The following is a 24,227-nucleotide window of genomic DNA, read 5'->3' as shown; positions in this document are numbered from 1 at the left end:
CCATGTGAAGACTCTGAGCAAGGAATAAAAGGCAAGTCATCTTCTGACTTCTACCAAGTTGGTTAGTTAGTTAAAGGGACGCGTTTTGCCACGCCCAACTTGGATAAATTGAACTAATTTGAATTAGAGAGTAGTTAATTTATTCATCTATTTAAATAAGTATAAAGAATTTAAATTCTATTTTGTGTATGCAGCAATCTATTAGTCAATAATAGATCCTTAAAAAAGCTAAGATCTGTGACGGATTAATCTTTAACCAAAAAAATTAGATCAATTGATACAACAATTTGACGTCTAAGGTGTATCCAAATAGTAATGTTGAAGAGAATAAACGAGTGAATTAGGATAACAAGATTATCTTTAATTAGATAAAAGTTGTGATTAAAGCTATGTTCTACTGTTTGGTTTGTTTGTTTTGTTTGTAATTGTCCTGAATTGTGTTCTTTGTAGGTGGAGTTTTTTTGAGTAAATTTCGAAAAGAAAAGAGAACATGTGCCTTGCTTTGCTTCCTTATATACCTATAAGTAAAGAACAACATTTTTGTAAATTGTCAGTCCATACAAAAATATATGCACAGCTAGCAGATAGATTTGCCAAACCGCAACCCAACCTGTTTAATCCACAAATTAAATAGTACAACCCATTCAAAATATGATTAAGAAATTTATAGATTTAAATAGTGTGGATTTTGATTTAAACAAGTCATCTTAGATATTGCCATATGAATAATGAATACCAAGCTGTATATTCAATACACTTTGGAGTTTGGAACATACCTAATTGTTATGAAAAAGGAATCATATTCATCAATTGTTTATGCTGAACAATAATATGATTAATACCCAAAACAAAAAATAACAAGAAAAAATGTATATTAACATCATCCTGCTACTGACATAAACTGATCTTGATTTATTATTGTTGTATATAATCAGTTTGTTGCTACTGAGGAGGAGCAGAGTCCAACATAGCAAGGTACTGACTGATGGCTTCTCCTTCAATGTTGACTTCAATGTCATAGTCAGCCAATGCATCTGAGCTTGCTATGTCTGCAGATATCTCATCTTCCATCTCCACATCTCTCTCTGAATCTGATGATGATGATGATGATGCACCTTCACCTTCACCTTCACCTTCACCTTCACCACCATCATTTTTTTTATTCACATCTTGGTTCTCAACATCAGAACCAGCAACATTGTGTGATGCTGATGCTGATGCTGATGCTGATGCTGATGAGTTTGCTGCTGCCTCAGATTGTGGCATCATCAGTCTTTGCATGATTTCATCTGGGGTCCCACCACCCTCAACAGCAGCAACCACTGCTAATAAAAAAGTATAGTGAATTAGTGATTACATTATATATATCAAAACTATATGACTATTCATTTAGTAAACTACTTTAGTACCTCTTGATCTCTCAAATCCCATCTGCACATATCTCTCAATTTCAGAATTGGTGTCCTGTTTTTGTTTTTTTCGTTTCTTTGACTCAATATAATCCTTCATGATAACAACAGTTATTACTTATTAGTAAGACTAAGACATGATGTAGTTAGTTAGTAAGTAGTGGTAATTAACCTGTAAATTAGAATTGGTCTCAGGTTTTGTGAGATCATCTAATGCTTTGTCACTGTCATTCTCATTTCTTCTAAGTGCTTCAGCTGCAAGCTCCCTCTCAAACCTGCCACAATTGTAATTAGCAACAGCAAATTTCGAGAAAACAAAGCCGAAAACGAATGATAATTTTCTGACCCAATAGAGACTAATTCATCCAATCTTGGAAGATCAACAGGCTTCTTCAGAGGAGTCACCCCATACTGCTTTTGTTCCCTGACAGATTCACCAACATAATCAGAAAGAATCGGTACAAGTTTATAGTACTAAATAATAATAATAATAATAATAATAATAATAATAAAGATCAAGTTAAGTGTAAGTTTAACCAACCAAATCTCGTTCCTTCTTTGGATATCTTCCATCTGCTTTTGCCTCTTCTTGGCCTTCTCCTCAAGAAGAAGATCAATGGCTCCCCCAACATCTTGATTGGTCATTCGCAATGCTCGCTTCGCATTAACCTCTTTGAAGCCCATTTGCATAACAGCTGATAAAGTTTCATCAGACACTTGTAGCTGCAAAACATAATCAAACAAGTAAGCCAATACATGTCCAAATTCTCAATTATAATTATAAATTCATCTCAAGTCCCAATAAGCCTTCTTCATACCCGAGCAAATTTTGCTTTTGCAGAAGTCAATGCTACTCTTGCTTTCTCAAACTGTCCACTATGATAAGCCACCACTCCCTCAAGAAGCTCCAATCTCAAATGCCTATATATACAACAAACTCATAAGCATTAATAGTCTTCTCTAAGCAGCAATTAAGAAGAAGGAGATCAGAGTTTAATGGCTCACAATGCAAGTTCTGGAAAGCGACCACCCTGCAAGAGCCTGAGGCGGAGCAAGTTCTTGCCATGAGCACGCTCTAGTCCCTCTCTAGCCATTTCGAGTCGCTTTCCTGCTTCCGAAAGCGAACTTATGTCGCGCAACATAAAGTAACACCACACCATGTTTATTTGCAGAATGGGTACATTATCAATAAGCTGAAACCAAGAAAAATACACAGTTGTTAATTATATTCAAACAAGTTGAATTCATTATACACAGTGCCTCAAATAATTCTCATACATAGACCAACAAATTCAAGTCTAGAATTTAGTGTGAAAAGTAAAGAGTTTTCCAACAAGTGATAGAATAGAATGTATCACTGACCTCAAGGACTTTTGAATCACAGAGAGAAAATGCTTCCTGCAATAACAGTGATCATAATTATTGATAACATGCTTTGAAAAAACATATATGAAAATGATAGATATCAAATTTCCTTAACTAACCTCTCCCATAGAGAGAACTTCAAGTGCATCTTTGTAGTTTCCTTGTCTAATAAGGCGCTTTCCATTTGCATCAAGCATTAGTCCCATCATCACAGCCCTGCCAGCCAAACCCAGAAAGATAACAACAGAATTGTTTCAAGTTTATTATGCATGGTTGCTTAATTATACCTCTGATCAGTCTCAGAACCAAGTTGCACTTTCTTTCCACTTTGATCTTCAACTTCAATGTTGAAGTCTTCAACAGGTAATGATCCATCAGCATGCCTTCCAGCAAGTGCAGTAGCAGCAGCCCTTGTTGCAAGTAATAAATTTTAGATAAAAGAGCCACAAAGATTCAATATATAACAAAACCAACCATACATAAAAAAAAAAATCAGTCATCAAATCAGTCACTCGTATAAAATACACGGTGGAAACTCAAATGCAGTTGACTTCACGTGAAGTTGATACCTGAGAGTTGTTAGATGATTTGACTGATTTAACTAAATTTTCATCTAACAACTCTCAGATATCAATTTCGTGTGAAGTCGACTTCACCTGAGTTTTCACCCAATACAAAATATAAATTAAAAATGAGTTAAACAATACACGTACTTGAGCCTGGAAAGCCTGCGAGAGCGTTCCTCTTCGGCCATGATTTGATTCTTGATGGATTGTCCTTCTTCAACAGAGATACGAGTGGATAGAATCTTAGCGTTGTTCTTGATACCCAATTGAGTCAAATTGCGGGTGGGGTCATCATGATCCTTGAGGATTCTGCCGGCGCAGATGAGGTTGATGGAGTGAGGGTTGCAGTTTGATCGCTTTGCAACTTCATCACGGAGCATGGGAATGTTCCAGTTGTCAAGTTCAACATCTAAAACTCCAACCCATGTTCCACCAATTCGGAGTTTCTCCATGGCATCAAACACTGGACTACTTCGGAGACTCGTAGGTTATTATTCTATTTATAGGTGCACACACGTGGACCCATATCACCACAAATTCAACTTCTTCAATCAAGCTTCCTTTGCAATTAAGGTTGGTTCATTGTATTTTACTAGGGTTTTAAATTTTAATTAAATGAATTCTGTTAATTAAAAAGGTCATCAATAAGTTAATTAAAACAAACTTAAAAAATATTTTTCAGAATATCTTTAAAATAAAAAAGGTAATTTACACAAATAAATCATTTAAAAATCAATATTGTACTAATATTTTAAAATGAATTACCTTCTATGTAAATTGAAATAATTAGACTTCATTTACACATTTTTAAGGTAAATCAAATTTATTGTATATATTATATCAATAATAAATCGAATATAATATCAATAGTAAATCGAATTGATTTGATTTATTATTTTTGCAGCATATACATGTAAATCGAATATTTTTTACCTTTAAGTTAATTATTTATTTATTCTATATTAACTTTAAAATATAAATATTAATAAAAAATTATTCCATTTGAATGTAAATAAAATATAAAAAAATCAAAACGAATAAAAATAGGAATTTAATTTTTGTGTTTTAGTTCAAATTTCAAAAAATCTACATTTTTTATTTTTATAAATTTATTAATTTAAAATGGAATAATATATGATTTTTAAAAATTAATTAAAAATTATTTTTTAACTCATTAGCATTTAAAAAATTATTACCGAGATTTTTGATATTAAAAAAATTAATATTAAATATAATTCTCTAAAATAATATAGAAGTTAAAACTTAAATTTTTTTAGAGTTAGAAGTAACAAATAATTATACAATATAAAATAACTAATTATATTTATACAATATGTAATTCGAGAAATAATTAAAATATCATATCAATCAAATTATCATTTAATTTGTGAAATTAAATATAGAACTTATTGCTTTAATGATGTTACTTCTAACTCAAACGTGAATTTTTTTAAGAGCATAACGGTATCAAACTATAAATTTTATACTTAATTTCACAAATTAAATGAGTCAAAAAATATTTTTTAATTAATTTTTAAAAATCGTTTATTGTTTCATTTTAGATTTTCTAGAATTTAAACTAAAACACAAAAATTAGATTTTTATTTTTATTCGTTTTGAGTTTTTTTATATTATTTTTTATTGATATTTATGTTTTAAAATCAATAATCTATATCAGTACTAAATCAAATATGTATAATAAATTGAATTAACTTGATTTGATTTACTATATTGTACTTCAAATTTTTTTCTAATAAATCGAATCCAATTAATTCGATTTATCCAATTTAATTGATTCAATTTATATAAAAATAAATCGGACATGTATGTAAATTATTTTATTTTAGAATATTAATATAATATTAATTCACAATTAATTTGTTTGTGTGATTTATCTTGATAAAAATATAGATTTTTGATTGGTACTAATAAAAATAATATAAATATAATAATTAAAATATTAGCATAATAAATAATTTAACTAAATATCGTATATTATTTAATAATTTTTAATTATTATTCTTATATAAAGATATTTTTATATGAATAATTAAGATGGTTATTTTTAGAAGAGAAATTATAGCATTTGTTACAAAGAAGATAGATGGAATTTTGAATGGAAGAAGTTGACATTTTCAAAGTTTGGCAGTAATATCTAATCTGTTAGAATAATATATTTTCTTCAATCAATAATTTTAAAAGTAAAATTTTTAAATTTTGTTAAAACAACAAATTTGTCCACTAACAAACTAATAGATAAGTAAAGATTAAGAGAGAAAAATAAAATATTAATTGGAAACATTTTTGAGAAAGTAGAATGTGAATGAATGGCACCAAGCGGAAGGCGAAGAAGAAATCCCACCACCACCTGAACCGCCCGAACCGGCCCAACCTGGCGGCGATAATCTCGGCAGTGACAGCCACCGCGAACTCCTTCCTCTCCCAAAACGACCTGACCCTTCTTCCCTCCCAAACCCTCGCACTCGAATCCCTAATCGCATCCACATCCCACTCTCTCTCCACATTCCTTTCTCTCCTTCCCAAACCCTTCGACCCTCTCTCTCTCCCACCTTCACTACCTCCCCCGCAACCCCAATGCTGGTTTCGCCGCTTCCTCTCCGCCGCCAACACCGATTCGCGCTGGCTCCATGCATTCCGCATGTCCCAGCCTTCCTTCTCTCAACTCCTCGACCAACTCTCCCCTTTCCTCCGCTCCGCGCTTCCCCAAATCGCCCCCGATTGCGCCCTAGCCGCCGCCATTTTCCGACTGGCCCATGGCGCCTCCTACGCCGCCGTGGCGCGCCGCTTCGGGATCTCCCTCGCCGAGTCCTGCCGCGCTTTCTTCGCGGTCTGCAAGGTCGTGACTAATAAACTAGGGTACCTCTTCGAGCTACGCACTGATTCCGACAGGGTTGTGGTGGGTTTCGGGTGGAGCTCGGTCCCCAATTGTGTGGGCGTTCTGGGGTTGGATAAATTCGCGATTGAAAGCAAAATTTTGGGTGAAGATGGGTTCTTGATGGTTCAGGCATTGGTGGATTCCGAAGGTAGGTTCTTGGATGTTTCAGCTGGGTGGCCTAGTACGTTGAAACCCGAAACTGTTTTGCGTCAGAGTAAGCTCTTTCTTGAGGTTGAGGAATCCAGAGAGTTGTTGCAAGGGCCATCTTTTAAGCTCAGTGATGGTAGTTTGATTCCTCAGTATGTGTTGGGGGATTCGTGTTATCCCCTTTTGCCATGGCTTTTAACACCTTATAATAGGGTGAATGAGGAAGATAGTTTTGGTTCTGCTGAAAGAGCATTCAACTGTGCACATGCACGTGCAATGGGGTTGGTTGGTGATGCCTTTGGGAGGCTAAGGGTTAGGTGGCAGATCCTTTCGGATTTAAGGAAGTGGAAAGGGGAGTGTGTTGAGTATTTGCCTTATGTGATTGTGACTTGCTGTTTGCTGCATAATTTCTTGATTAAGTGTAACGAGCCAATGCCTGTTAAAGAAGTCACAATTGTGGAAAAGGAAAGAGCGGATGATGTTGCTTCTGATGGAGTGGTGGATGAGAATGCAATGAGGATAAGGGATGCACTTGCCATGCATTTTAGTAGGGAGAGCTTGAGAGGATGAATCAATGAAAAGACTCGTGTCTGTAAAACCTTGTAGGGGCTACCACTTCCGTTAAGTTTGTTGGCTTTCAATGCCCTTTTTATGTGTCACATTTTTGTCATGTATACCACGTGCAGTTTTGATGTACCAATCACAATCAACTGTGATACTGCTTTTCTAGTTAGGGTAGTTTAGCAGCACACCAAGTACAAAACACGCTTTCTTGTTATTGAGGCTTTGTACTACCAAGAATGTAAAAGTATGAAACTCTTCTTTTCAGTAGCCAAGATGGTTGTGTCTGTCTGCAAAGTTTTTGTTTCGAAAAGTTCAAGCAATTACATCCTTTGCAGAACGATAATATTCGTAAAAAGAGAAGGTACCGAAGTAACTGAACTTATTTTTCCAGTCAAAAACAGTATGAGAAGCAATAATATTTAATAGTAGCTGGTTTATCAGTATGTACAAAAATGATCATATGAGGACAAATTCCCAGAAAGGGAAAGATCTTGGACAAAAAATGAAAATTCAACACTCTACATCTCTCAGTACACAGCAAAATCATGTGATAAATGATAAATCTTCATCCTGTGTTGCTTCACATGGTTGAATTCATTGCAATGCTTAATTAGATTAATTCATCATTAACTTTGAAGCTTAGTTGATGAACGCTTTGTTGCACAGTTCCAAAAGCAAGATAACAAACTTCCCATGCCTTCACGTGCTGTACTGCTTTCTCTTCTTTGTATAACTTTAATAAACTCATCAGCACTCAAGTTTCCATCCCGGTTAGCATCAAAAACATGAAAAATTATGTCAGCAACTGCATCTGTAATAGTGATGCCACATACCTGCATCAATTTAACATTAGCCATAAGATGTTTCTGTTCATTCATCATTGGAAATGCTCGATACTCAGTATAAAAGGGAGTTTTTAGTACCTGTGATGCTGCTCTCTGAAAATCAGATTTTGTCAACTCTCCACTAATTTGCCCATAGCTGAATATGGCTAGGGAGAAGAATTCCAACTGCTTGCGCAATTCTGCAAAGGCTTCAAACTCTTGAAATGTGATTTTTATGTTTCTGAGATGCGAATCATCATTCATTTCCTCCACCCTATCCAACAGTTTGTTTATATGATTGATATCAGCAGCTGCAACCAAGGAAAGTGCGAAATCTTTGGCTGAAATCGTTCCTTTTCTGTTGTAGTCATAGTGAGCAAACTCCAACTTCAAGATCTGCAAAGCAAAATCGTATGTTGTGAAATGCAAGGTGTTTCTTGCTAATCACAAAAAGTTCTTAGCAGTCCAAATAAAAAACCTTCAGAATGTGCTGTGAAATCATATTATGATCAGCATACATACCTCTTCATGTAAGTCTCTTAAGAACTGAACAAATTTTCCATGTTCCAAACAAGTATTTCCATCTTTGCCAAAGAAATACTCCAATATACCACCCTCGTCCACCGAACTTTTAACGCCGAGGCGCCGTCCATCCCTGTGGCTAGCCCCCTGTCTGTTTTGAGATCGCATCAAAGCCATCACTTTCTTGAATTCTTCTTTGTCTATTTCCCTATTAACATGATCCTTAGAGAGCTGAGATGCACAAACCAGGATATCTTTGATAGTGGACAAAATCAATTGTTATTGTAACAATATGTGTATAATCATTATGATTGTGACATTTTTTCTTGAAGGAAGGAAGAAGATCCTACCCATTATTGTTAAGATCAAACATTTTGAAGGCAACTGTGAAGCTGGATTCTGGTATGCTGAGGAGAGTAACAAAAAATATGTACCTGTAATTGAGGAAGAAATGGATTTGTTATCCAAATTAGCAGCACTTGAAATCTGAACAAATGAGATTGATTCATGCATAGAAGAAGATGTGATAACAACAGAACAGAATACTCACTCTGGAAAAGAAATGACTCCATCATTGTTAGTGTCAAAGAGCATAAAGAATTCAGAGGGTTGACACCGCAATGTACCAGGAACCTGCTCCCCTCTGAGAAAGCCCTCTCTAACACGGTTCGATTCCGAAGGAGGGAACACCGGAACAACAGCACGCATCAAATCTGCAGGTGTCATATAAACCTCGCCATTCGCGGTTTTGATCGATGCAAAGTACTCGAAAACCTGCGAATTAAATGAATAAGAATCAACATCACTGATCATTGAAGAAACACATAATGGAAAAGACTAAAAAAGTGAAATGATTACCTTCTCTGGAGGGCTCTGTAAGCGGATACGTTTTTCATAGTTGAAGAATACTCTTCTTCTGTAGCTGTCTGTAAAGGATGAAAACGAGAAATCCAAAAAACAATATCAATCGAAATCTTGTGTCTCAAGAAACATGAAGAGGAGTATAGGGAAAGATTACCATTGAACAAGAACTTGGATTTGTTCTCATGATTCTTCTGGAGCTGATCGTCGCGTGAATAGTCGGCGAATGAGTAGAGAGAAGGAGAAGAAGAGGAATACCAGTAGCCTAAGGTGGTTCCAAGAAGCACAACGCCAGAAGCTATTGATCTGAGAAAAGATTCAAAGTGGTTACTTTGAGAAGCCAAGGGCCTCAAAGATGATGACGTGGAGCTCTCTGATTGGGTGCACAGAATCCTTGTGCTGAGCCTAAGAGATAATGGCAAAGCTCTGGTGCGAGAATACATGGCAATGTTGCGGGTTGAGACTCTGAAACTGAAACTGAAACAGAAAGAGAGGCGTGTGTTTTGTGCCAAAACTTGTGGTCCCCACGAGTTACGCGCCAAAACTTGTGGCCGTTGTGTTCCGTTGCAACTGCCAAAGTTGGTTAGTGGTTATCATTTCTTCAACATGATTATTTTTTTGCCCTTTAGACTTAACTTATTTTTCTGGCTAATTATAGTCAGTTCTTTATTGGGTCTAACTTTAGCACCGGTGAAATCAGAGATAAGTTAGTTAATCTCCAACAGAAACTTACAACTAACTACAGCTGTCACTACTCTAACGAGTAACGACAATAAGCTGAAGTAAATTGCAAATTGCAGGGTAGTGTCTCCAAATGATGTGAATTAGTGACAATGACATGGATGGTGATGAATGGACCACAGCATGTGCAGCCGAATTTTGATGTGAAACATATAATATCAATTGTTTTGAATTAGGGTAGTAGTAAGTAGTAACCTGCCCCTACCAGTTCACACTTACTTCGTTCACTGCCCCTTTCCCACAATACTCTCTCTTCTTTGACACACGCTATAAAATATTTTTACGTGAGAATGTAAAAATGTTCCATGCTATATATGTTGCATATTTTGTTCTATTCATGTTCTCATCTTATGAGTTGAGACAATGCTACCATTGTATAAATGAAGGGAGTAGGTAAGTGGTACATTAAAGTTCTGCTTAGATCATGGGTAGTAGGTTACCAAATTGATTTGCATTAACTACTCCATTTTATTGGGCCCCTTTAGCCATGCCATTTTCTTAATCTAACTGTATCCTTTATTACCATAAAGACCCGCCCACATTTTCCACAATGCATTGCTGACCAATTCCAATTCTAATCCCTTCCAAGTGGGAGGAAGAGCAGAGAGAGCAGGATAGGAGCATCTTATCGCATTCCGTGCCCACTAACCACTTTCCTCATTCTCGTCCTCTTCGCTTTTGCACTACAAATTTAGGCAAATTGCCACACCCCCTAGCTAGGTCTGCGTTAGTTTGTTTTTAATTATTCCCCTCTTGAGCTGTGTGCGTCATAACTACCATGTTGGTTATAAAAATGTGCAGTAATATTCTCATTACATTACTGATAGTCATAGCAGTATCTATGCCCGTGACCGTAAGCCTATATCTCCTTACGTTATGATAATGGCCTAATAAATTGTACACTCTTGTCGCTCTCACTCTCAACTACCATCCAAATTGCATTAAAATTATGAAGCAAACCAATTAAGTGTATAGTGGTCTCATAAACCAACATAAATAAATACTCATCAAAATATCCATCACATACATCATATCCATGGACTGGTTCTCCTGGCTTTCAAGAACAACCCTTCATCCTTCTCTCATCTACGACTATGGCCTCACTTTCGCCCGCAACGAGCTCCAATTGGAAGACGCCACTCACTTCAACCACGAGCTCCTCCAGAGCATGGGAATCTCCATTGCCAAGCACAGGCTCGAGATTCTCAAGCTAGTTAACAAACAACAACAAGACCTCCCACCACCACCGCCGCCGCCGCCGCCGCCGCTCCGTCCCAACAAGAAGCTCTCCGCCGTCCTCAAGAGATGCCTCAGGAAGTGCATGAACAAGCTTGTGATTCACGGCCACGATGTCAACCTCAAGAACATGCCTCAACCACCGCCGCAAATAGAGCCGAATTGGCAGCACCAAGGGAAATGGAAAGGTATGGTGATGAGGAAACAAGCCATTGAGGAGAAGGAAGAGAAGGAAAAGGCAGCACTGCCGGTGCCTCCGATTTACCGAAGCAAAACCATAGCGCTATCAGGGCCGTTGGATGGAAGAATGCATGAGAAAGTGGCGCCTGCTAACAAGGCCATCAAGCTATCTGGACCATTGGATGGAAGGATGCACGACCGGATGATGGTGTACACTAATAGAAGCCCTTTGAGATCTTCGTCTGCGATTAGGCCTGTGCTGGATAGCAGGCTCACAAGAGGCCCAAGATTGTCTGGACCTCTTGATGCAAGGCTCATGGCTGAGAATAGAAGCCCAAGAATGCCAATACTTAGAAACTCCGATGCAAGTAGGCTCGTTGAGCCCGATGAGAGCCCATTGGGCTTCAGTCCCGGTGACAAGCTTGATTTTGACTTTGACGTTGATGATGATGTTGATGATCATACTCTCTGGCCTACACTGTTTCAAGATCTGAAACCAACTTGATTTATTTTTTTGTTGTTTTTTACTTTGGTGAGTGACCGCAACACCTTTTGATTTTATTATTATTCTAATTATATCATATAGTAATTATATCATATTAAGTGTCGTGATTTTCTTGTATCTATTCTCTTGGTGGTTCTCAAACCACTTGTTTATATACATCCATTTAATTCCTTTAATTAATTATTAATGAGAATGCTTCAAAAACTTGTTCACTTTCTCTCAAGGTCTGACAACCTAGTACGATTCCATTATGATGCCATATTACAAAGTAAAAGTAAAAGTTTCAGATCTCGATTCTCAATAGTCCATCGTTCAACGCATCTAATAATAGATTAATTCCATTCACACCTAAGAGTACATATAAAGATCATCAATTTTAACTTTGTCAAATTCCACCTAACATGCATGCTAAAACAAGCATTTTATAGGTGATACACCGAAATTCATCTAAACTTTATAATAACAAAATACAGTAGTGATGAAGTAGGGCCACACTTGTTGAAGCAAAAAGTAGTTTGTGTACTAAGTAAATCAATGATGATGTCCCGGAAGCAGGAAACAGGTCTATCTTTGTTTCTCTGCTTTTTGAATTAGTGAAGTGAAGAAGAAGTTTGTGGCAACTTGAAAGAACCACCAGCATAAAGCATTTGGTAAACAGGCTTAATTCTTACAGCCAAGATGGTACCAGCAAAGGCACCAACAGCACAAACAGCAGAAAGTGTGAGGAATGTGATCTTAAAGCAATCAGGGCCCAAGCAAGAAGCACTTGAAGGAATGATTCCCATGCTTTGTTGCCTTGTAGCCTCATTGTCATACACAGTACCTGCTAGAAGTGCTGAGAAGAGGAATGCACCAAGTGGATTCCCCATGAATATGAAGTTGCTCAACATCCCAAAGTGCTCCAAACCAAAAAGCTCAGACACAGTTGGAATCACCACTGTGAATTGCACTCCATAGCAGATTCCAAGAAGTGCAATGGCAGGGTATAGGGCCCCATTGATAGCATATGCAAACAGGATGTATAGGATCATCATCATTACCTGAGTGCATGTCATCCAAACCGTGCGCGGAATTGTTTTCGTTCTGCACCACCACAGATATATTCAATTATGTATCGTCACATCATTAATAAGAAAAGAAAAAAATAGTCAATTCCACATTTGCACTCACTTGACAAAATGTTCTGAAAGGACTCCTCCACCAAGGCGACCAACAAAGTTGAAAAAGCTGAAAAGGGACAACAAGATAGTGGTATCATCCTCACCTTGTGCAATGCCAATTTGTGCTAGATTGTTGATTACAGTGACCCCAGTTCCAACACCAACAAAGTAAATGAAAAATAGTAGCCAGAAATCAGCCTTTACTATTGCCTCTGTGAACTTAAAATCTTCCCCTCTTTTAGGCCTTCTCTTCTTCTTCACGGCTCCCTCGCCCACGGCCAGAAGCATTGCTACCTCGGCCGAGGGATCCGTGTCGTAGAAGCTTCCGAGCCCACTGGCCGAGGAAGACGCCAGCAGCGGCTCGGTGTTGTCTTCTTTGGCTCCTTCTTGGGGCAAACGTTCCGAGGAGGCATTAGGTGTTTGTGATCGGGTGGATCCTGTTTTGGGACAGAGTGTCATCTTGATAGGGATAGCAAGTGGAGCCATGAGGAGTAGAATCATGAGAGCCACCAAGAGGTAGGAAAGTGCACCACTCAAGGTGAGAATGTCACCAAATATGTTTGTGGCAAGAATGTATAAACCCAAGACCACACTTGAAGCTTGGATGAACAGAAAATGCCCTTTCTCTTTGGAATCTTCAGTGGAAAGTGGAGTGCAAGGCCTAACAAGAAACATCATGCTGAAGCACACAGCAGGAATACCAATTGCAAGGAACAAGAGGAAATTGGAGGATGAATTGTGAAGAACTATGCCGTAGATTTGAGTAAAGACGGCGGCGCTGAGGCCGCCGTAACCTTTGAGGATTCCGGCCACCGTGCCTCTGCTGATAGGGAAATTCCTCATGTTGGTTACAAGAATCCCGGTGGTTAACCACGCACAACTGTTGGTTGCAACAACCAGGGAAAACCATAGCTGCAACACATGCAATAGAACAATAATAATAATAAAGACCTAGATCAACAGATTGAATTAATCTAAGATTACATGTTAATAATGAAATCAAGAATCTCCATTTAAGATACTAAGGAATATTCGGTGTGACCGGTGCCTTGCTACCTAACAAAAAAAATGTGAGAAAGAGAGAGAGAGAGAGTTACCAAGGCGTAGGGAAGAGAAGGGAGGGTGTGGCTGAGGGGGAGCCAGAGAAGGCCGTAGCCAATGAAGGAGAAGAGAGCACCGATGAAGAGGAGAAGCCATGGAGGGAAGTTGTTGGAAGCAAGGCCAGGAAGAATACCAACATTCTCGCCGATGTCGTTGGCAACACCGAGGAGTGTGAGTTGCTGCTGGTTGAAGCCCATGACTGACTTCAAAGAATGGGAATAGAGCGGGAAAGTGTAACCATTTCCCGATGCCACCTGAACCCACACGGAAGCTCCCAGCCCCACCCATGGTGGCCTTGTTCCCCCTTTCAAGCTCACCATTGTGCGACACAGACAAACGAGGAAACACACACAACACAACACAACAGAAAAGAGTTTTTAGTTTGGTTTGGTTGTGTGGAGTAAGGGACCGAGGGAGGGTTATGTAATAGTAATTTTATTACTTTATGTGACTCTCACTCCGCCACAACGTGCAACTTAGTCTTAGTTCTTCTCTTTATTATTATTCCATTCCAGACTCCGCCACAAAATCCAACTTTTCTTGCAATCAATAAAAAAGACAAGAGTTAGCTAATTAAATTGCTTTCAATTTTTGCATGCTCTTAAAATACGTATTAAATATGTTTTACCATTATAATACTAGTACATTTTTTCTTTCATATAAATGCTTCCCTCAATTTAACATTCGGCCAATTCATTACTTGAACTTTTTACTTTTAATATTGGAGTGGTAGTAGTATTTTTTTTAAAATGTGGATTGTTGGGGTGTTATACACTTATATTTAAATATGGAATTGTTTAATTAGAAAAGTAGAAATCGGACCGTTCGATTTATTAGAGGTACAGAAATCAAACCGTGTCCAATTTCTAGAAGTACATAAATCAGATCGTCCGATTTGTGAGAGATACACAAATCGGACTATCTGATTTGTGTTAAAAAAATTAAAAGATTTTAGGTAAAAAAATCAGACCCTCCAATTTGTATACTTTTCACAATTTTAAAAAAATACCAAAAATTATAATATTAAAAAATATCATCACTTCTACTTCCATAACAAAAAAAATTAGCCTCATTACTTGAAAACCATAGAATAGATATGAGAGCCACATTTTCAGCAAATAATAAGTATCACAAACACGTTTGGGTACCAAAAAATATCTCGCTTTCGGAGAACATTGTTACCTCTAAACGTCGTTTTTTAATTATATTTCAAAGTTGATTTGTTGGGAAAAAAAACTGGGATTGAGGCAACACATTCTATGTTAAATGTCATGTGTTGAAAATAATGGTGAAAACGATTGCGGTTTCGGTAGATACTTTTCAATGTGTTCTTATTTGCTGAAAACATGAGACATGGATGCTTTGCGTATCATTGAATATGAAAAATGAAAAACCTCCACGGCTCCACTTTTAATTTTTGTTCAACAATTTAAGAAAGAGACGACTCTTCCAGTAGTATCACCATGCCATTGTTATTCTATGTACAAGGAACAATTGAACTTTTTCTAACTAATTAACTTGTTCTTCAACTATTCAATTTTTTACTATCGGACTACAAATTATTACATATAAATTGAGTTTCATAGACCGATACTTCAAAAATAGTCTTACATCAAAGAATTATTACTCGAAATTTTTTCTTATAAGATTTTAGATTTTTCTATTATAATATAATAATATTTGTTGTAGTAATAGTTTTTTATATTTTTTACTCATTATATTAGTGCTTTTATTCATATATTTTTGAAATGGTATGTGGATAAGAAATAAATTGAGAAAAAATCATTTTAGTTAATTGGAGTAGCAGTGTTATTGAATTTAGGAGTGTAAAAGTAAATAAATGAATGAATGGGAGATAGGGTTGTTTCAGTAGTTTGGGAAGGAATTGATTGAAGAACGAAAAAAGGAGAAATCTTCATAAACATGAAATCCATAAAAGCAAGATCCGTATACCAAGTGTCAAGTGTGTGTGTCCACCTTAAATTAAATGACAGAAAATAACACTCCACCGCTCCGACAAACACTAATCTCTAATGTGACATGTCACGGTTCCAAGCAACTTGCAATAATACGCTAAATACTTTAGTTTGGAATTCAGTCATCAATATTATATGGAATTTGCTACTAACTTTATGAAAATAGTCAACTTTTAACAAATTGTTTAAGTTGTATTTTTTTGGTCATGAAATTTTTTTTTCACGGTATCGTCTATCTTAATAGGTTAAAGACTAATCCGTCACAAATCGAAGAATTTGTCGATTGCTAATAAATTATTATATGTATAAAATAAAATTCGAATCCTTAATACTTACTTAAACGGATAGTAAACCAATCACTCGACCAAATGGATTGATCATGGAATTGTTTTTTTTTTTTTAGGTTGCATTTGGCTGGATTTGATGGAGAGGAAGCTTGCACAAATGGAACGAGCACAAGAATTAAAGGAGATGATCAGCGAGGAGCAACGCGTGCGCGTACCTGACGCGTGCGCGTGATTTGGAGATTTGTGCAGCGACGCATGCGCGTACCTGACGCGTACGCGTGACACGCAAAGAAGACCATCGACGCGTACGCGTGACATGCGCCACGTGCAGAAAACACAGAAAATGCTGGGGGCGATTTCTAGGCCCCATTTTGGCAATCAAGTAAGACGCAGCTCTCTGCCAAGTTAGGCGCGGATCCAATGAAGTCAAGTGGTCCCCACATTACAAGGCACGAATTATTCAATTAATTCTGATTTAAATTTAAATTTTAAAATAGGAAAAGATATTATTTAGTTTTAGAAATTATATTTTAAATTAATTAGGATTAGATATAAAAATAATATTATTCTATTTCAAAAGAAAATTCTGCATTATTCACAATTCACAGTTTACCTGAATCCTTATTTTCTCTCTGAATCATGAGCAACTAGACCTCAACTGTTAAGGTTAGGAGCTCTGTCTATTGTATGAATTGATACTATTATTTTTCTATTTTAATTCATGTTTTGATTTATATTTCAAGAATTGTTTTCATTCTTTATCTTATGAATTTGGGTAGAATGGAAGTATGACCCTCTTTCTAATTGAGTTCTTGTATAACTTGGAAAAGCTCTTTACTTGAACAACAGCTAGAAAATAATTTCTCCTAAATTCTAATTATCTGGACTTAACGGGATACGTGACATATAATCCTCTTATATTTGGGTAATTAGGATTTTTGTGGCATAATAACTAGAATTAAACTTCACCCTCTAATTGGAATTAATTGACCAAGGAATTGGCGATTGATGAATTTTAGAGGAGACTAGAAAGATCTAAGAAATTAGGGTCTAGTCACATATAGTTTGCCATGAATTAAATCTTGCATGATTAAAATAAATTAATAAAAAAAGTCAATCCGAAAAATAGATAACTCTGAAGCCTTAATTGCCTTCTTCATATTGTTTTCTCAACTTATTTACTGCTTGCTTTCTGATATTCTGAATTTACTGTTAATGCTTTTGAATACCAAAACACTCTTTTCTGCTTGTCTAACTAAGTAAATTAATCAACCATTGTTGCTTAGTCCATCAATTCTCGTGGGATCGATCCTCACTCACCTGAGGTATTACTTAGTACGATCCGGTGCACTTGCCAGTTAGTTTATGGTTGTAAATTTCGCACCATATACCTCCTCTTCATTAGCCTCTGCAAAAATAATACAGTCATCTGCAAAAAGTAAATGCGTTAATGAAGGAGCATTAGAAGCTAATTTTATTCCTGAGATAATATTCTTGTTCTGGGCCTCATTCATCAAAATAGTAAACACTTCTACAGCGATAATAAACAGATAGGGAGATAAAGGATCTCCCTGTCTTAAACCTCTTTGTGGAACTATCTTTTTTGGTAAATTTTTATTAATTTTAATCCTATAGTTTGCACTCCTCACACAACTCATTACCAACTTAATCCATTTCACTTCAAAACCAAAAGCTTTGAGAACCTCTTCCAAAAAGCTCCATTCAAGTCTATTGTAAGCTTTATTCATATCTAATTTAATGGCTAGCATATCAACAGCATTTTTTTCTTTCCTATCTATTTTATGAAAAGCTTCTTGTACTATAATAATATTATCCTGAATAAGTCTTCTCCCTACAAAAGCACTTTGTATTGGAGATACAATATTCCCTAAAAAAACCTCTCAATCTTGACACTAAAATCCGGGATATAATTATAAATAAAGTTACAACAACTAATATGTCTAAGATGGTTTAGGTTTTCAGGATTCTTAATTATAGGGATTAAAATAAGGGTGGTTTCACTAATATCATCCGACATGACTCTACCAACAAAAAAATTCCTCGCCACTTCACAAACATCCCTCTTAATAATATCCCAATGCTTTTGATAAAACCTACCATTGAGGCCATCCGAACCTGGTGCTTTCGTATCACCCATACTGAAAACAACTTTTTTAATCTCCTCATAACTTATATCTTCCATAAGGCATTTATTAATCTCATCTGTTACTCTTTTAAGAATTTTCTTGATGCACTCTTCCATGTTCACCTTATCAGAGGCTTTGAATAATCTTGAAAAGTATTCTTCTACTAAACTCAAAATCTCAGTTTCTCCTTGAATCCATTGTGCCCTTCATCATTCTTAATTCTATCAATTTTATTCCTATCTCTTCTTTGAATAGTTGTGGCGTGAAAGAAAGATGTGTTTTTGTCGTCCCACTTAAGCCATTTAAGTCTAGATCTTGCGCCCCAATATTTTTCTTCTTGCATCCACAGTTTACTAATCTTATCCCTAATCTATGCTATGCTATGTTGCTGATCTTCTGTGAACTCGGAGTTTTGAAGCTCCTTTAGCCTCTCCTTTAACTTGCCTATTTTCAAATATGCCCTCGCAAATGTCTTTCTACTCCATCTTTTTAAATTCTCTTTATAATGCTTAATTTTTTGAGTAAAACTAGTCCAGTTATATCTTTGTGCACTTATCCTATTCCATCCTTTTTGAATAACTTCTTTACATTCCTCGTAGTCGTCCCAAAATGCTTCATATCTAAAACACTTGTTAACTTTTTAAACCGGATTAAGATTAAGAACTAAAGGGCAGTGGTCAGAGCTAATAGCTGGGAGGGCTTCTAAAGTGGCATGTTGAAACATTTTCCTCCATCTCTAATTGACCAGCGCTCTATCCAATATTTTTCTAGTTATAAAACCACCTCTAGGATTACTAAACCATGTGAATTTATTCCCCTTTAGATCAAGGTCCATTAAACGGTTAGTGTTAACAAAATTTTTAAACTCTTCCACCTGAGCCTTAGGTTTAAGGTGCAGTCCAATCTTTTTTCTTGTGTAAGAATATCATTGAAATCACCTAAATAGGCTTGTGGTTCCTCTGGAATAATATTACTCTCAGTTAGCATTTTCCACGGCCTCTTTCTATTCCTAAAAATAGGATTACCATACAAAAAGTTACACCTCCAGCCATTGCCTTTGCTATCACTAATTTTAGTTTTAATATAATTGTCACACCAAGAATAAACATTAATATTCACATTAACTTTCCACAAAATACATAGACCACCGGACAAACCTCGAAGTTCTACACAAAAGTATTTATCAAAATGTAACCTTCTTCTAATCCTTTTTATCTTAATATCCTTAGCTCTAGTTTCCATAAAAAAAAACAATAGACGATTTTTTCTGTTTACATAAATTTAAAAGTTCAGAAATTGTCGTGGATGCCGCCACTCCACGACAATTCCAACTAAGTATGATCATGGCTGAGGTTGGGGCATGTATAGGCCCGCCTCCTCAGCCATGATACATTTATCTCGTTCCCATTCTGCTGTCATCATAACCAAGTTCTCTTCCTTCTCTTTGCTAGCTCCATTGCCTCCCACCTTGTTGGTCTTCATTTCCTAGTCCTCTTTATTCACTTTCTGAATCCCTTCCATTGCAATTAAGCTAATGCATTAGCCTTCACAGAGTCTTCACCATCTGCCATTCTTGATCTCTTAAAGTCCTGAACTTCCTCTTTCAGCCTGTCTTCTTTCCACTCAATATTAGATATCATAAGAATTTATTTATCTTTCCTCTTTCTTTTCAGCCTCAAATCAGTTTCTATTTTGTGTGCAAGTTGGAGTTCTCATCCTGTTGTTTCTCCAAAACCCTCTTTTATAACTTCATTCTCTTCATCCTCATCAGCAGCTAGCTCCACAAAGTACTCTACCCCTTCCTCGTTATTTGATTTTCCCACCTCCTTTTCCTTTCTACCAAAAGCTAGATTTTTATTTTTCTCTCTATATTCCCATTTTCCTCCTCCTCGATTCTGATAGTCTCCAGCGTTGTCATGATGCTCCTTCCCTTTGAATAATATACTCCTTCCTAATGTGTTTTTTCATGTATGCTGCTGAGAACCTCTTCAACTCTTCTCTTATGGTGACCTCCATTCTGTTCTCTATTCCGCCATTCTCTTTTTCTTGCACCGTATAGCTGTTTACCTCCTCTAAAGATGCTTGTACCATCAGCCCAGCCCTTCTAATGTTGTTTTCTGTTGGTTTAACCCTTAAAAGGTTAAGAGGGCTTTTTTCACACTCTTTTCCTTTTTGAACTTCATTTGTTTTTTTAATGGGCTTCTCCACCATATTAAGCCCAAATCTTCTATTCTCCTGACATTTTTCTCTCATCTCTTCAACTTGGGCTTGCCTCTCCACTTGGCCCTTGTTTACAATCTCTCTCATCTTCCTCTCTACAGCATTATTTAGATGGATTATTCCTAATATTCTTGTGTTATCGTTTCTTCCTTGAAAATCTGGGATATTTTGCAGTACTTGTACCTGCTCCTCCCCAAGCATTCTCCCAGTTTGGTTTTTCAAGAAATCTACTTTCCTAAATTCCTGCTGCAAAACCTGTTCAGCTCTGATCATACTCTCCTTAGTATTTTATTTTCCCTCACTCTCTTTTTCCTTGCTCTGCCATCCACGCGCTTCTTCCTCAACCTCTTTCTCCTTCCATCCTTCTTGTTTTGAGCTACCAACAGCCATGGATGCATTAGTTCGGCCCTGATGAACTCCCAGTCTTGCTGAATAACGCGATTTTGTCGGATCCCAAGAAGCCATTGCTGTTGAATTTGTGCAACTTTTTTTTCATTTCCAATGATACCACAATTAAAGCAATAACAGTCCGACAGTCTCTCGTATCTGAAATGAACCCACAAATCTGGTAACGATTCTCTGGCTAACCAAAATTCCGTTGGAAGTTGCTTTGTTATATTGATCCCCACTCTGATCCTTAGAAAATATCACTGCAGAACTTCTTCCACCTTTGGATCTTCAGCTTCAGCAAGAACTCCTAGCATGTTCCCAATTTGAATTGCTGCTTCTTTATGGATGTAATCCAGTGGCAAGCCGTGAACTTGTATCCAAAACTCCATATATCATGATCAACTTCGAAAATTGATTCACCCTCAGTCCACAGTCTAAAGTTTATCAAATTACCTCTCACATTCTATGGACTGTTTTGGAGTATCTGTAACCCTTTCTTTCTATCTTTGAAGTTGAACAACATCTTCTTTAACCCTATCTCAGTAACTGCTACTCCTTGAGGGTTGCCCCATATCCCCATCAGTGCATTCTTGCAAGCTCTGAAGCTGATTTCTTTGTCCGAAATAACTTTTTCCACAATATTGACACAACCAGCTCTAAATCCTTACACTCCTGGTTTGCTGAGGTTGATTACTTTCCCTTCTATAGAGTCCATGCCAAATTTTACCATTTCCTGATGTTTTCTCTTGTTTGTAGGTTCCTTGCTTCTGGCGTGCAATGTTTGATGTACGATTGTGTTGTGGCAGAAATTTGACGATTGCTGTTGGTGATATTTAATGGTGTAAATGTGAGTGTCAGTGTTAATAACTCCCTTCTGTAGAAGAACTTACTATTCTGAGAAATCACTCCTGGCGAGAAAACAATACACGTAGCATTGATCATGGAATTGTTTTAAGACTTTTTTTTCCGTAAATATTGGGGCCACCGGCCCATTTGTTTTAGGACTTTAAGTCATATAACTCCAACAATGACCATATATTGGGCCTTCAAAGTAATGGTTTGAATATATGTTGGGTTTAAACACCTGGTTCAAGTCCATCTTCTCTTTGGGCCTTTGCTCATATTCTGATCCCCAAAGTTTTAATCCACTGTTAACCCAAAAATAAGAGAAGTTACAATCTATTTTCATTCCCATTGGTTGTTCTTGAGTTCTTCATTCCCATGCAAGTTCACAACGTGTCCCAGAAAAAAAAAAAAAGAAAAGTTCACAAATCACACATCCCAACGGCATTTTAGTTTGTTTGATAAAAAAATCGTTAACTGATTCAATAACTACTAACAATAGTCTGTTTAATTAAGTGTCGAACTATCTAATTATTTTTTACTATTATCTTTATAATCAAACATTTTCATACAAATAGTCACCTAACTCAATATGTATTTTGTTAAAAGCGAACATAATATATAATGAGTAACGTTAGGAACCAACACTATATCAAGGTACAGAAAAAGTTGTTCTAAACTGAACATGCCTATTGTGCATGAAAACATTCTTACACATACACATAAGCTTCTTGTTAATCATAATCCAAGTTAAATCTCCAAAACCTTCTTGGTCCCAATAATTCACAAAAAACAGATCCTCCTCTAATGGACAAAATTAAAGGGGCGAGTTCCTTTAATTGCTGACACCACTTCATGCAACATGCAACATACTAGCATAAAGAACAAAACGGATCCTATTTACCCTTATCCATTATTTAATTTAATCGTGTGCAAACAGCAGAAAGACACAAACATCGTCATATCCAAACAAGAAGCACCCCATGAGTTATGTACCTAGTCACATGGTCTTGTCACACGAAACTCCACAAGGACCCCACCTATCCACAAGCACCATATATATATAGGACCACCCCAACCACCTTTACCCCCTGATCACTGATCATCCCAAAATTTTTAATCCTTTTGGATTCAATTTCATATCAAACACATGCTACCTCTACATATATTATTCAAGAATTAAGATTCCCGGTACTAATTAATTAAGCCTTCTTTAATTTTATTTTAACACCAATAATATCATTACATACACAATGAACATCTCCCATATGTAATTGTATATATAACATTATTAATATTGTTATACACATCTTAGTATATATACAATGTTTAATTTGATACCTATATACCATAACGTAATTAGCATAGCTTTTGAGGTTATAATTGTATTTTTAGCTGAGATGGGTGAGGGGGACCTATCAAATTTGTTTGTTCTGTGATGAAAATGGCCAAATAAGAAGGTCACCTAGTCAGGTTCCTATAAAAGTCATCTGATTCTTCGTTCTTGCCTTCTTGGAGTATTGTATAATTGAAAATGAAATTGAAACTTTAATTGAAATGGCTCCATCCCAAACTGAACTCGCATACATTTAATTTGCTATAACAAAATTAATGTTTAGATCCCAGTTTCTATTTTCTACGTTTTCTTAATCTAAAAAGGCGGCGCCCATATATATGATTAAGTTCATCTAAAATAAGTCTACTACTAGTCTGTTACTACCTAGCATTATTAGTACTACAATAAATATGTCTTCTTGATATTTTTTATTGTCTACGATTATTTCTTAATATTAGTTTTTAAAACATGGCATCTTAGTTAACGTTATATATATTATACTCCTAACTCTTAATAATTAAGAGATTAGGTTCAAATAAGTCAATGATGCTTATAGAGGAAGCATAGCATATATAATGAGGACACATATACATTGCACATAATATAGATATTAGGGATTAAAGTGCCTTAAGTTTAAATTTAGTGGTATTATGATATCCTTGTAATGCAAGTGTGAAACGTCACATTCGCAAGCTCACCAACCTTATCTGCTTATCCTCTATATATCACTCCTTTAATTTGATCAGCTTACGTACATATAGTTTTTTTTTCAAAGGCTAAGATTATAGTGCGACCAAGCTAGCACTATGGATATATAATGACTTGGAGGACCCATTTCGTTGCTCTATTTTCCTAGCTACTGTATGTTTAATTGCTTTTCTTCTTTTCATTTCCCCTTTTCTTTTTAACTTTATGGAGAATCGAGATTATTTAAAGAGCAATTGTGTATAT

General features: G+C 36.3%; 5 protein-coding genes and 1 long non-coding RNA gene across 6 annotated transcripts; 3 read left to right on the top strand and 3 right to left on the bottom strand.

Moving 5' to 3' along the window:
* Positions 1-650: 650 nt before the first annotated feature.
* On the bottom strand, positions 651-3,911 carry LOC112701326 (uncharacterized). The gene is made up of 11 exons (XM_025752102.3): positions 3,488-3,911; positions 3,062-3,184; positions 2,894-2,990; positions 2,772-2,807; positions 2,415-2,602; positions 2,228-2,330; positions 1,951-2,132; positions 1,756-1,833; positions 1,582-1,684; positions 1,410-1,503; positions 651-1,322 (listed from the first exon to the last, which is right to left on the bottom strand). The coding sequence occupies exons 1-11, from the start codon at positions 3,790-3,792 to the stop codon at positions 943-945; spliced, it is 1,689 nt and encodes a 562-aa protein (XP_025607887.1). The 5' UTR covers positions 3,793-3,911; the 3' UTR covers positions 651-942.
* Positions 3,912-5,548: 1,637 nt separating this feature from the next.
* Positions 5,549-7,219, top strand: LOC112701319 (protein ALP1-like). The gene has a single exon (XM_025752096.3). The coding sequence runs from the start codon at positions 5,664-5,666 to the stop codon at positions 6,951-6,953; it is 1,290 nt and encodes a 429-aa protein (XP_025607881.1). The 5' UTR covers positions 5,549-5,663; the 3' UTR covers positions 6,954-7,219.
* Positions 7,220-7,329: 110 nt separating this feature from the next.
* LOC112701310 (calcium uptake protein, mitochondrial) lies at positions 7,330-10,245 on the bottom strand. Its single transcript, XM_025752088.3, has 7 exons — positions 9,312-10,245; positions 9,152-9,219; positions 8,844-9,067; positions 8,644-8,727; positions 8,294-8,501; positions 7,871-8,167; positions 7,330-7,780 (listed from the first exon to the last, which is right to left on the bottom strand). Exons 1-7 carry the CDS (start codon positions 9,595-9,597, stop codon positions 7,574-7,576), a joined length of 1,374 nt encoding a protein of 457 aa, XP_025607873.1. The 5' UTR covers positions 9,598-10,245; the 3' UTR covers positions 7,330-7,573.
* LOC112701300 (uncharacterized) lies at positions 10,100-12,020 on the top strand. The gene has a single exon (XM_025752078.3). The coding sequence runs from the start codon at positions 10,932-10,934 to the stop codon at positions 11,814-11,816; it is 885 nt and encodes a 294-aa protein (XP_025607863.1). The 5' UTR covers positions 10,100-10,931; the 3' UTR covers positions 11,817-12,020.
* Positions 12,021-12,124: 104 nt separating this feature from the next.
* On the bottom strand, positions 12,125-14,706 carry LOC112701293 (protein NUCLEAR FUSION DEFECTIVE 4). The gene is made up of 3 exons (XM_025752072.3): positions 14,074-14,706; positions 12,987-13,888; positions 12,125-12,899 (listed from the first exon to the last, which is right to left on the bottom strand). The coding sequence occupies exons 1-3, from the start codon at positions 14,395-14,397 to the stop codon at positions 12,407-12,409; spliced, it is 1,719 nt and encodes a 572-aa protein (XP_025607857.1). The 5' UTR covers positions 14,398-14,706; the 3' UTR covers positions 12,125-12,406.
* Positions 14,707-19,907: 5,201 nt separating this feature from the next.
* LOC140174493 (uncharacterized) lies at positions 19,908-22,291 on the top strand. The gene is made up of 3 exons (XR_011864039.1): positions 19,908-21,275; positions 21,364-21,782; positions 21,854-22,291. It is a non-coding gene; the product is annotated as an uncharacterized lncRNA (long non-coding RNA).
* Positions 22,292-24,227: the final 1,936 nt, after the last annotated feature.

Source organism: Arachis hypogaea, chromosome 1 (genome assembly GCF_003086295.3).
Source record: "Arachis hypogaea cultivar Tifrunner chromosome 1, arahy.Tifrunner.gnm2.J5K5, whole genome shotgun sequence".
Classification (NCBI taxonomy): Eukaryota; Viridiplantae; Streptophyta; class Magnoliopsida; order Fabales; family Fabaceae; genus Arachis; species Arachis hypogaea.
This window is presented reverse-complemented; position numbering and strand designations above follow the sequence as displayed.

What these genes read in the sequence shown, in the direction of transcription:
- LOC112701326 (XM_025752102.3), bottom strand. Translation starts at nt 3,792, where the DNA reads ATGGAGAAACTCCGAATTGGTGGAACATGGGTTGGAGTTTTAGATGTT. An exon ending in AAGTTCTCTCTATGGGAGAG is followed by an intron (nt 2,808 to 2,893) that starts GTTAGTTAAGGA and finishes CTGTTATTGCAG; the next exon opens with GAAGCATTTTCTCTCTGTGA. An exon ending in CGCTTTCCAGAACTTGCATT is followed by an intron (nt 2,331 to 2,414) that starts GTGAGCCATTAA and finishes TTGTATATATAG; the next exon opens with GCATTTGAGATTGGAGCTTC.
- LOC112701293 (XM_025752072.3), bottom strand. Translation starts at nt 14,397, where the DNA reads ATGGTGAGCTTGAAAGGGGGAACAAGGCCACCATGGGTGGGGCTGGGA. An exon ending in CTTCTCTTCCCTACGCCTTG is followed by an intron (nt 13,889 to 14,073) that starts GTAACTCTCTCT and finishes CATGTGTTGCAG; the next exon opens with CTATGGTTTTCCCTGGTTGT. An exon ending in CTTTCAGAACATTTTGTCAA is followed by an intron (nt 12,900 to 12,986) that starts GTGAGTGCAAAT and finishes GTGGTGGTGCAG; the next exon opens with AACGAAAACAATTCCGCGCA.
- LOC112701300 (XM_025752078.3), top strand. Translation starts at nt 10,932, where the DNA reads ATGGACTGGTTCTCCTGGCTTTCAAGAACAACCCTTCATCCTTCTCTC.
- LOC112701310 (XM_025752088.3), bottom strand. Translation starts at nt 9,597, where the DNA reads ATGTATTCTCGCACCAGAGCTTTGCCATTATCTCTTAGGCTCAGCACA. An exon ending in ATCCAAGTTCTTGTTCAATG is followed by an intron (nt 9,220 to 9,311) that starts GTAATCTTTCCC and finishes CATCCTTTACAG; the next exon opens with ACAGCTACAGAAGAAGAGTA. An exon ending in GGAGTCATTTCTTTTCCAGA is followed by an intron (nt 8,728 to 8,843) that starts GTGAGTATTCTG and finishes CCTCAATTACAG; the next exon opens with GTACATATTTTTTGTTACTC.
- LOC112701319 (XM_025752096.3), top strand. Translation starts at nt 5,664, where the DNA reads ATGAATGGCACCAAGCGGAAGGCGAAGAAGAAATCCCACCACCACCTG.